General features: G+C 45.2%; 1 protein-coding gene across 2 annotated transcripts in view; it reads right to left on the bottom strand.

The window, feature by feature from the left end:
- The window catches only part of PDGFA (platelet derived growth factor subunit A), a 38,096-nt gene extending 25,899 nt beyond the window's left edge, over positions 1–12,197 (bottom strand). The window contains exons 1-3 of one of the 2 annotated variants that reach the window (XM_072597803.1): positions 11,030–12,197; positions 8,976–9,072; positions 1,118–1,222 (exon numbers count right to left, since the gene is read on the bottom strand). In XM_072597803.1, the coding sequence (XP_072453904.1) occupies positions 1,118–1,222; positions 8,976–9,072; positions 11,030–11,092 (265 nt within the window). In that variant the 5' untranslated portion in view covers positions 11,093–12,197. The remainder of the gene's footprint in view (positions 1–1,117; positions 1,223–8,975; positions 9,073–11,029) is intronic. The other variant, XM_072597801.1, reaches the window with a different exon arrangement.
- Between the last annotated feature and the right edge of the window lie 446 nt (positions 12,198–12,643).

Genomic DNA, 12,643 nt, shown 5'->3' with positions numbered 1-12,643 from the left:
TCTGAAGCTAATAGCTGTAAGCACTCTGTGTGCTCCATGTTATGAATTGGAAATTACATACAACCACATTTTCCAACTGAGGTCTACTCTCTAACATGCTCCAACAAGACAAGGCACTGAAAGAATTTATTCCCGCTCATCTGTCTTGGACTCATTGTTCGCCAAAGCACTGCAGCAGTGGTTGGGGGGAGGGAGGCACCCACAAAAACAAATGGAGAATTTTCATTAAATCATTGAAAGTTAAAGCAGGAAAAGACCTTGGAAACCAACCCCCGTAGCCCCTTTCTAAATCTGACCTGGTGACAAAATTAGCGGTAGAGACAAGGTCTAGGATCATAAGATCTAAACCTGGAAAGGATCTTGGAAATTATCTACAAAATCCTCCAGATTTGACAGATGAGGAAACTGAGACCCAGTGAGGTGAACTGACTTAACCAAGGTGAAGGGAAGAGTTCATATAACATCTATTTAGCGTTAGGCATCCTATTAGGCACTTTACAAATATTATCTCATTTGATTGATCCTCAAGCAACCCTGGGAGTAGGCGATGATGTTATCCACCACCTTCCTCCTCTCTCCCTACCCCCCCAACTTTACAACTGAGGAAGCTGAAGCAAACAGAGTTTATGTAACTTGCCGAGGGTAAGTGTCTGAGGCTTGAACTCAGGTCTTCCTGATCTAGGCCCTGCACTCTACCCACTGAGTCACTTAAACATCCTCAAACTCACACAATGAGTAGCAGTGAGGATTAGAAATCAGATCATGGACTCCAAAATCCTGTTCTCTCTACTTTACCTTTAGAACCAAGGTATTCTGATCTCCAGATGCAGTGTTCTTTCTTTTCCATTATATTCCCCTGCCACTTTTTTCAATTCTAGTCCCTTTAGCAACTATCTCTTCATTAGGCCCACTCCAACTTTATATTTTGCAAACTTTATACAGGGTATCCCAGAAGCTTTAGTGTCATTTTAAGTTTCAAAAGCTATTTAAACTCTTTTAATCTATTAAAGCCTAAACAGTGTTAAAACTTTTGGGGCACTTCATAATGCTATATAAATAAATGTTTGTTGTTATTTTTACTATTGGGGAAAAAAACTGAATCCTTGTGGTTTCTTACCAATACTTCTTTTTCTTCTAATGGGTACAGGACGCTTTTCCTGCACATGTTTGGGAGCATGGACCATATGAGTTTTCAGGTTTTTTTCTGAAACATCCTCGTATCCTAAGGAGAAAAGAGAAAGGAAAAGTAACCAGCTTGAACAAGGGACTAAGTGTGACCATGCCTGGATTGAGCTAAAAATAGCACATGTGGTATAGGCAGTTATGTTTCCAATTGAGCCTCGTGGCTCCAAAACTGCTCCTGGCATACTATGAGTGACCACGGTCAGCTCCCAGTGGATGAAATCAATAACAGAGATATATCTTAATTATCTACACCTTCAAGTGAAAGATCAAATCAACAAGATGATTAATGGATATTTGCAAATATGACTTGTCAAGATGGAACACTGAAAAATGGATTTCATAGTGATCCAAAAGAAACTAAATCTCACTATAATCCAGTTTGTAACTGCTCTTGGTAAATTGCAAAATGAAACCTTGCCTTACCCAGTATCCAAGAAGGTAGATCTGGGAAAACTTCTTTGATCTCTTTATAATTTCTTTCTCCAGCAATAATTGTGTCTAGAGGGGTCTTTTAATTGAGCTTAGATGAGGCAAGCAAGATAAGGGGAAGGTAAGTGGCCACTAAACACGTCCCCTTGCTAAAGGGCCAAGAGATCCAATGGACATCCATCCCCACAAGATAGGGTATCATGGTCCTCCATGGGATGTTTCTTCTAAAAACTATCCCACTATCTGGCAATTTGGAAATCACTACTAATTCACAAACAAGAAGCAACAAGTTGGGTTTTCTTTTTTGTCTCTCAATTGTTGAAACTATCCCTAATAGGGTGTCCTAACCTTCAAAAGGGCATCAGAAGCTACTCCAGACTCTTGGACAGGCTCTAGATTTGTCTAGTCCACTAAATAATCTTACCAAACGGATTAAAGGGCCATGAGAAAAACAAAATCAAAGACAGAAAGACTGGCATTTAAATTATCCTAAAATAACCTAGTAACTAGTCCATGACTGGGTTCTGCTAAATGAAATCATTTCTTAAAGTCACCTAAGAAAATGAGTTGTTGTGTGTTTTTCTAAAGCAAGTTGACCTGACAGGAAAAAAAATCTGAAAATACACCACCCCAACCCCGCCTCTCTTTCTAAGCAGGGAGAGACTATCAATGTAGAATGTTGAAGGTACCTAGGTCTTGCTAAATGTGTTGATTAGGTTTGTTGACCTCCTTTTTTTCTGTCTTTTTTATTCTTTGTTACAAGGGATGGGAAGGGAAAAGGGGCATTCAAAAACGAGGGTGATATAAAAAGATGTCATTAAATTCAAAATTATGAACATATGCAGAAAAAAAGCCAAAAAGTAGTAAAAATTAACAATTCAATTGACAAAATTCTTTTACATGCTACACAAGGATAATAGTGCCCTTTGTGACATAAAGGGATGTTTTATAGGTTTTACTGATGCCTGCAAAGATAAAATAAATACATTTTTTAAATGTAGTGGGTGGCATCCCCCCAAAAATGTCAGTTGCACTGCATGCTAGCTAAAAGTGTTTCTACCCTTCCGAATTAACTTCTGAATTGCCCTAACTTTTGCAACAGATGCAGCTGAAAGTCTGTTTCATACTTCGTTTGCCTTAAGACTTACACCATTTGCCACATGGATCCTCTAAGTCTCTCCTCCACACCCCCACAAACTCCTACAATAAACAATATACAACTATGTGCTCTTGTGTAACAACTTGCTAGCTTCAGCCTCCGGCAACTGAACAGGTAGTGTCAGAAGACACCTGAATAGTTATCTCACTGGTAACACATGCCCTAGGGCAAAAGAAGTCAGGAAATGGTATCACTGACTTCTTTCCTGTTAAAGAAGTTAAGATTTCTTCAGTTTCCTGATCACAAAGATCCACAAAGAGGCATTAATTGGTAGTTAATTGACCTCTACAAGTATTTTGGCCAACCCACAGAACTTTAAGGCTGAAGGTGAAAGTATAAAGAAGATGACCTAGAGAGTCCAGAGCCACAACTTTGGTTCTACCATGCACTGTTTATGCCACTATTTCCCTGGGCCTCAATTCCTCATGTGTAAAAAAGAGTTAGGTTAAGTCTGACAAACTACAGCACTCTCCAATCCATTCAAAATCTAACATTTGCATTAGAGGAAAATAGAATATTTTCTATGTATAATGTTCATGGAAACTGAAAATACTAGATTTTTGTACTTTTTTTTTTTACTTAACCCTGTATTTCCAGTGTAGGTTTTGTTATCTAAGGACCTAAAGCAATCAGATCAGAATTCATGTTGACTCTGTTGATGCAAAAAGTTATTTCTTATCAAACCAATCATTTGAAAAGCAAATTCCTTCTTAATGGAAGAGACATTTCTGACTCATCCTCTTATGGCAGCCATCTTGACAATGCCAAATCTTCCTTATAATACCAACAAGTAACACTGTTAACTAAGCTTTTACTCAATTTTCTGTACTAATTTTAATAAACATGGGCAAACAAAAAAAAATCCTGTTTAACAATGTCCTTTAGATCAGAAAGAGCTTTACTACAGGAAAAGCTTTCTCTCAATTATGAAGGGTAGGAAGTGCTTCCAATGTGATATAGCTGTTACCTGCCCAGGAACAACTCAGGCCAGCAGGAACGGTACTAGTCAACAAGATGGGTGGCCAAGAAACAACACTGAGTAGTGCCTGATTGTTGTTGAGCCAGGGAAAGGATGTCTTGACTCACAGATCCTGAGAGGCAACTTCACCCACATGAACTTCCAGGATGTGTCATGGAGTAAAGTCAGAACAACTTTCAGACAGGCAAAGCTCTCCTCTGAATCACTTTTTAAACTGTTTTCAAGACAGTTAATCAAGTGGTTCTGCTTTAATCTTGTGTGCATTGATGTACTAACAACATTGAGATTATGGGTAGAAATTCTCAGCAATTAGTCTAGGGCAGTGCAATAATGGGGCTGAATGGGGATATTTATTGTATTAGCTTGAGCGAGACACCCTGGAACTGTGCCAGTCTGACTAGGGGAAAACCCAGATCTGTGACAGCAACAGTAATATTGTTCAGTTTAATTAATCATAGTAAATGTGTTCTCAAATTCAAGACTATCATTTATATTTTTAAATAAATAAATAAAACTCACACAGGCCAGAGTTTGATGGCTTTCACATGTTGCTAGCAAACCCAAAGTTCAGCCCAAACTGTAGTCAGTTTCTTACCTTATCAAAATGAAAGCCTCCAAGAAATCAAGAACAAAGGACAAGTTTTTAAAGCCCCATTAGGCTTTGGTAAATAATGCTCTGCCACCTTCTACCTATATGATCTTGGACAATCAATTAAGCACCTATGTGCCAGAGTGGGAAAAAGTAAGGGAAAGGGGAATGCATTTATTAAATTCTAAGGACCAGACACTTTTCTAAGTACTTTACAAATATTATCTCATTGGGATACTGATAAAAATAGTACTAACGATAACTAGCATTTTTAAACAGCACCTACTGTGTGCTCAGTACCATACCAAGCATCCCACATCAGTATTTATATGGCACCCACAACGTGGGTGTTAAACTGTGTTAAACGCTTCACGCTCTACAAATATTTCATTTGTTTGTCAAAACAACTCTGAAAGAGGGAGGTACTATTATTAATCCATATTTTACAGTTGGGGCAAAACAAAGGTTCAGTGACTTGCCTAAGTACACATATTAAGTATACGAGACTAGTTTGAGTTCAGGTCTTCTTAACTCTTGAGCCAAGCCATCATCTCTCTATCCACTACACCACCCAGCTACCATTGCAAAGTACAAACAGTGAACTACTACTCCCCAGGCACTTACAAGAAGAGTCACAACTTTCCCAGATCTCAGTTTCCCCATCAGCAAAATGAGAGGACCGGACTCCAATGGGGGGATCCATGAAGTCCCTTCTATATCTAAAGCTAGGGTCCCCTTAGTGTTAAATAGCATTGTTCTTGGGAGAAGAATCATTTCTGGTGCCCACCTTATCCTTTTCAATCAGCCTCCAATAAAATATTTTGGTGAGGAAGGAAGTCGAAAACTATTGACTGAAATGAATTTAACAGCAGGAATAAACCCACACATAATCCCCCAATGAATAATCCACTGGCACAACTACAGAGCTACTAAAGCAACCTCCAAGCTACCTGTGGATTCCCTTCTAGGCCTGTTCTAGCCCTGCTGGAATCAAATGCAGAAAAACAAAAAGCTTCCCCAAAGGTCAGCAGTACTTGTCACAACTCCCAACTTACTTTAACAACAACAAAAACAAACAAAAAAAGCCTTTGGAAAATTTCCTACAGTTTTGTGATCAAGCAAGGTCCACAAAAGTTACCATGTCACCTGCATTTAAGTGATTGCTGAAATGGAGCATCCCTCTCCTGATTCTTTACTGCCCAACAACATTAACCACTGGAATGTCTCTCACAGTGCCCCCTTCTAAAGAATGGGAACCCTAAGGCATCTATGACCCCCCTAAGGGTCCCAGAGTCCTTTCATAGGATGAAGATCTGGTGTAGTGCCAAGATCATGGGTTTTGAATTCTGTTCAGATGACTGAGGTTTGAATGCAAACTCCATCTTCTACTTTAGTGCCTTTGCGTGAGCTTGGGTAACTCATTTCCACCACTGTAATAATGGAATGGGGCAGCTAGGTGGTGCCCTGGGATAGAGGACCTGACTTCAAATCCCGCCAGAGAAATTTGATACTAGCTGTGTGACCCTGATCAAGTCACTTAACTCCAACTGCCCTACAAAATAAGTTTTTAAAAAATAATGGAGTTATACTATTTATCTCTTAAGGTCCCTTTCCACTTCCAATTCCTAAGATTCTATGAAGGTTGTTGTCCCAAAGGGGCGATACCTTAAGCCAACACAACGCAATAGAAATACAGGCTTTGGAGACAGAGTACCTATGCCTCAATTAACTATCTCAGTGACTTGGGCTCCCTATCTCCCTAGGCCTCAGTTTCCTATTATGTAAAATAAGGACTATTTAGACCTGGGATGGGGAACCTTTAGCCTGGAGGCCACACGTGGCCTTCTAGGTTCTCAAGTGCAGCCCTTTGACTGAATCCAAACTTCACGGAACAAATCCCCTGATTTAGACCCTTAAGGGTTCTTCCAGCCCTAAATCTACGATCCCATGAACCACTCAGAAACAAGAATTCTAAATATCCTTCTCATGAAAGGTATCCCAAGAACTAGATTACTTTCCTCCATCAAGATTACATTTCACAACTAGGGGAGACAGAAAGGCAGGTCTCCTTAAAGTTATCTTCTGCTTGACTCTAATGAGAGTCCAAAATGAATCCTTTCAAAATACCATCTTTAAAAATGTGGAGAGCATTCCCAGATCTTCCATCATCTGAGCAGGTAAGGCTCATGCTTTTTCCCCTCCCACCTCCCACCCCCCACCTTATGCTAGTGTACAAAAAGAGCTTTAAAAAAATAGTAAAGGATCCCAGGTGGGCAGACTGGTGATTCCTCAAACTATCCTTCATTCCTGCTACTCCAGGTGTGAGGGTAGCCACCTCAGAGCAATGCAAAACCTATCAATTTAACAGGCTGAGCTTAGGTTTTAAAAGGTGTTAATGGGTGGGGGGTGGAGGGATGTGCAGCAGAGAGAATAAGAATGCTCTGAGTAGGAAATGAGAATGGTCTATTTCCCTGCGGCTTCCATTCTCTTCCAAACTGGTAGTCCACCCCCGCCAAAAGATGAAAAAAAAAATCCTTCCTTTAGTGGAAAGAAATCAAAGTCACAAACTCCCTGTGGTCCTCCTTTCTTTCCAAAAGCACATACAGTATCACCAAAATACCAGCTGAGACTCCAGTTCAATTGAATGAAACAAAGACATCGCAGCTCAATCCTTGTTACAAATCAGGCAATGGAATCAAGCTAAATTTCTCTTTCAAGTGTTAAGAGAAATTCTACCTCAGAAGTGATAAGGATCAGCCAATGGATTTCCTGGGTCAAGAAACTCCAGAAGCCATCTTTCTTACTATAAAAATGGTCTTGGCATGAAATGAAATAGTTTAGGCCTCTCCACTCCCATAATTAAGTACAAATTTCCAAATGAGTGCACCATATGATTACGCTTATTTTTCCTCCCTCAGTGTTCTCAGAATAGTTTGCAAAAACAGAATAAATTCAAATACTAGACTCTGCAATTCACTCACTTGTAGCCTTCTGATCAGTATCTGCCACTGTGCATAAATAACTTTGTTTCCTCTAGCTTCGGAGAGAGCTGGTCTCAGGAATCATTGTTTCCCCGAGTAAGGAAGAAAATAATCTGAACCACCAAATTTCCCAAACCAAAGAAGTATGGTGAAGTATACCTATTATATTATACAATGTTCTGGAGGGTCTGAAAAAAGGAAGAGGTGCTTTTCAAAGCCCCAGCGACAAAGTATCGCCTAGCTTAGGCACATTTCAGTACCAAATCTAGGCTGGATAGAATAAGCACTAACATGTTCCACCCTTCAGTAATCCACCACTAAGGCTGAAGCTATGTTGCAGTTTAGTGATCAAGATAAAAAGACCCCTCCCCATCCAGGTAAGGAGCTCGTGGTACACACACGTGTTCTCTCTCTCTCTCTCTCTCTCTCTCTCTCTCTCTCTCTCTCTCTCTCTCTCTCTCTCTCTCTCTCTCTCTCTCTCTCTCTCTCCCTCCCTCTCCCTCTCTCCGTCTCTTTCCCTCTCTCTCGGGTAAAAAAAAAAGGTGACCGTAGAAAAGTGCCTGAGTCTGAGGCAACTTTGCCACAGGGCGCCTTGCAATTTCCAGAAGTAAGCCTTACAAACAAACAGTCACAACAACAATTAAGGGATTCTATGGACTAGGGAAGCACTGAGGGAGATCTGAAAATAGCCCGAAAAACAGCAGATGTGGCTGCATGCCTTTTTAAATGTGCTAAGAAAAGGGGGGTAGAGAAAGGGACAAAGCTGCATTTGTTTAAACCACAAAGGCCAGACCCACAATCAGTAATATGGCAACAGCTTGCTGTGATTACAAAGAGCACTTTAACAAGGGGTAACTACTCCCCACCGCCGCCGCAGCGGCTGCAGCCCTTCCCCCACCTCGCAGGCCACCCCACCTCCAATTGGAGCCGCAAACAAGGTGTGTGTGCGATAGGAATCGACCAGTGATTTGTTCCACAGAAAGGTCGCTGACTGGCAGGCATCTCATCTCTAGGAGCTTGTTTGCAAACCCAGTGGAGGGGAAAACTACTCTCTTCTGGTCATTTGAATGAGTGCCCGTAAGTTTACAGTTCTAGCGTGGGGGGTCATGTTTTGACGGCCGCTTTCCTTAATACTGCTCCTCTAGAAGCCATGAAGTGGACTGGGGCTGGCGGGTGAAATCACCCACATGTGCTAGGACCCTCCCCCTTTCTCTTTCACCAAAAAAAAAAATCTCACTACCGAGATCTCTACTTCAGGAGCCTGGAGTATCCATTCTCCTCTATTTAATTGAACTTCTATTGACACTGACTACATTTTCCTTAAAGAAACAATCCTTTTGAGGAAGGAGCCCTGGGCGGACAAGTCGCCGAAGTCCAAGCAGCCTGGGAGAGAAAGTAGTGATTGGGGAAGAAACTCCTGACTCATCGGCATGTTTTTATAGCTCCAGGATTGGATTCTGACCTTTCGGTCTGAGTTGCCTACTCCGCTTGGGAGACCCGGGGGAAGAGTCCTGCAATCCCTGCCATAAGCAAGCACACGCGTGTTCGCAGCTGGGGTGGGAGGTTGCGTCCCGCCCACTCACCACCTCCCCTCAAGCCTCCCCCCACCCCCTTTTTTTCCAGCAAAGCAAAGGAAAAGAGAAATTAATTTACCTACGGAATCTATCTCCAGGAGGCGCTGCAGGTCGCGGATGCTGTTAATTTCACTGTGAGCCAGTCTCTCGATCACCTCCCGGGGGATTTCGGCTTCCTGGGAACCAGACCCAAACACCTAATCAGTGCTCTGCCATGCTAGGAAAGCCTTCCTCAAGGCGGGTGGCACCTAGAAGCAGTGGGTGTGCGCTTGCCAGCGTTTGGGCAGCGGCAGCCTCCTAGCCCAGTGGATTACTCTTCAGTCTGGCTGTGCTGGGTTCTTGTCTATCTCTCTTTCCCTTCCAGTTCTCCCCCACTGCCTCAACCCACTTTAAGAAATCAAAATTCATGTAGCGGATATGCAGTGTCCTTACAAGCACCCCATTAATTCCTGCAACCGGTTGTGCAGGCCGAAACGTCCCCTCTAAATCTTAATACCACTCGTTACACCCCGGCTTATTTCAACAGGGAAAAAATGGAAACGGAGAGGACTCTGGACCTGTATAAAACCCACCCCCCACTAAAAGGACTTTTCAGCCCTCCCACGCACTGGTCCACCCACCTAAGAATACAGACTTTTGAAAAAAACACCACCCTACCACCTCTGAATGTGGAACAAAAGCCCCAGCTCTGACTACTTGGATCTGGGGTGTCAATTTCAGGAGGACCGGTGGGGGCTGAAGAGTCCCGGAGGCCCCAATGTGTTTAGGGTTTAAAATAGAGAAATTAACATCCAGAAAGATCAAGTTGAAATGCGTCACGTATGGGTAACTGAAAGCCACAGGCAGGTTTTTTTTTTTAACACTTTAATCAGAAAAGGAGTTTAAGTTTCTCGCCCTGGAATCCCTAATCTTACCCACGGAGGAGACATCTCCCCTCTCTAATCCCCACGCCCCTTCTCAATCCCAACCCCCACCTTTTCCTCACATAGCACCCCCCACCCCACCCCTGCACCACCTCCTTTCCCAGTCGCTCAGCTGGGCCTGAAGAATTGACAAGGTTTACTTAGATAAATAAATAGACCAATAAAAGCTATCAAGATGTTTGGGGGTTAATATTCAATATCTTCCTCCAGCAAAAAAAAGGGGGGGAGCACCCATCAGGCCACGGTCCCTACTCTTACTCCCCACACCTACTCTTTTCCCCCAGCACAGCCCTTTATTTAAAAGGGGTCACCCAAGGGGCTTCATTGTAAAATTCCCACGTAAAAGCTTTCAGTGAAGAGGACGTTTCAGGTTTTTGGAAAATCATTAATAATGAGGCTTCCACTAAGGGCCCCTGTCATTCTCCCGGGCATATGGCCCAAGGGGAGTGGAATGGGGAATCTCTGGCTGGGAGGGAGCCGGGGAAAAAAAGCCGCGCCCGCCACCAGAGCCCCCGGCCAGCCCTTGCCGGCTTCCAACAGCCACCTGTAACCAGGCCCCGGGCGGGACAGAGTCTGTGCCCCTGCACGAGGGTCTCGTCTACCCCGGTGTTGCCTCTATTCGTCTGACCCCGTCAGCGGCTCCGATCACAGCCACCCCTACCTGTAGGGGAACCGGGGCGAGAGCTTCCTCCTCTCACACCCAGTCCTCTGAAGTCTATACACATACACACCCCTTTTCTTCCACACCCCGTTAGCGCAGTCCCCCCACACGCACTGGGGGCAGCTTAGGGGTTCTCTCAGGAAAGAGACGAGCCCTGTTGCTTTATGCCTGTCTATAGACCCCCCCCTAAGTTTTTCTCTTTCCCAAAGACGACCCTCATTTTTAATTCTTCCCCCCAGCTTTTCCCCTTAATGTAAAGCAACGCAACATCCTGGAAACTCACCAAAAATTAATACTTTGAGAGCTTCTAGAATAAAACGTGCTTGGGGGGAAGAAAAAAATACACCACCACAATTTTAAAATAATATCTGCAGAGCAAGATATGCAGTGCAACTCCCTGCCAATGATCCGCCTCTCTTCCCAGAAGGGTTTGGGGGGAGAGTCTTTAGCCACCCCAGCAAGACGCCCCCAGGTGCCTGAATCCTAGGGAATGGGAACAGAGGAAGCAGAGGGGGTAAGGAAGGTGAGTATGAGGTGGGGGGTACCTACCTCGGAAAAGGCATAGGACAGGTATCCAAACCCTAGGAGCAAAACACAAACCCAGGTCCTCATCGCGTCCGGGTGCACTTTAGACTCGGGGGGAACGCAGAGCTGCGGTGTAGGAGCTTCAGCCGGGCTCCAGTGGCGGCGAAATTCAGTACCATCCCTCAGGGAGAAAGACACTGGTGTGTGTGCGCGTGTGTGTATGTGTGTGTGCGCGCGTGTGTGTGTGAGCGAGTGTGTGCGCCGCTCCGGGATCCTCCTCGGCCGCTGGGGTGGGGGGGTGGGGAACTGGTGGAAGGGAGGAGGAAAGGGGGGTTGGGTTTATTATTATATATATTTTTTGTAGCTCCCGGATCTGGGGCTGCAGCCGTCTCTCTCTCACTCTCTCTCCCTAGCTCTGTTTTTTTGGCTTTAAGAGCAGACCAGCCGGTACTTCTGCATATTTGCTTAGATCAGACCGGAGTGAAACCCAAGGAATGGAACCGGAGCACCACCGCCGCCGCGGCGGCTGAAACGCCCATCACCTGTCTGCTTGAGCCGGGGCTCGCCAGCTCCTTCCTTCTTCCTCCCCCCACTATACGCTCCCCGCCTCCGACTTGCAGAGACGACGAAGAGCCCCCTAAGCAGTTGCCCTCCCCGCCTGAAACACCGCAGTTCTGCGCTGGGGCTGGGCTGTGTTCCGAAACGCTCCCGGCTCTCCCTCAGCTAGTCTGCCAACAGCCGGGGCCGGCCCTCTGCCTGGGACCTGCTCCGCTGGATGCCCGTTTTCCCACACCACCACCACCACCCCACAACGTCCCCCTCACTTCTCCTCCTCCTTTTCTTGGTCCTCCTCCTCCTCCTCTCGCCTCCCTCCCCCTTCAGCTTGAGGTGGGGAAATACAGACAGCGCCGAGGGAAAAAGGGCAGCGCCAGATGGCAGCCTTCGCTGCCCGTTTTAAGTCCTCCTCCTTCTCCTCCTCCCCGTTGGCCAAAAGGAGAAAAAGGTTTTAAATCCCTGGGGCTAGACTGGATCAGACAGAAAAAAAAAATTTTTTTTTTCAAAAAGGGAGGGTGGTGGTAAACTCCTGGAGAGGTCTCCGGGGGTTGTGTTTGCTCCGCGCCTAGGAGAGTGTGTGAAATCGGGCGAGCTACAGAGGAGGTGGTTATACCATTGGCACCCTCCCTCCCCATGCACCGCCTCCCCTCCCCTCCCCTCCTTTTCTTACCCCACCCCCTTCCTCCTCCCCTCCCTCACTCCCCCTCTCAACTAGCCTTCCCTTCCCTTCCCTATAGTATTCCAGGCACCAAACCACCAACAAGTAGTGGGGGTTGGTTTCCTGCTGCGGCAATGCATTCAGTACTGCAACCCAGGCAGCAGTGCAGCAGTCCCTGCTGCAAAGCAGAGAGAGAGAGAGAGAGAGAGAGAGAGAGAGAGAGAGAGAGAGAGAGAGAGAGAGAGAGAGAGAGAGAGAAGCACAGCCAGGCTTTGGGCAAAGGCAAGGGGGCAAGTGGGGAAAGGGGCCGGACCCAGGAAAGAGGGTGAGTGGAACGAGAAGCCAGGGTTGAGGTGGGATGCTGGGAGGAAGCGGAACACTCTTCTTCCAAAGTCGGGGTTCTCCTGACTTCCCCCCCACCCTTC

Source organism: Notamacropus eugenii, chromosome 3, assembly GCF_028372415.1.
Source record: "Notamacropus eugenii isolate mMacEug1 chromosome 3, mMacEug1.pri_v2, whole genome shotgun sequence".
Lineage (NCBI taxonomy): Eukaryota > Metazoa > Chordata > Mammalia > Diprotodontia > Macropodidae > Notamacropus > Notamacropus eugenii.
Note: the sequence above shows the minus strand (reverse complement) of the source record. Positions and strands in the feature narration are given on the sequence as shown.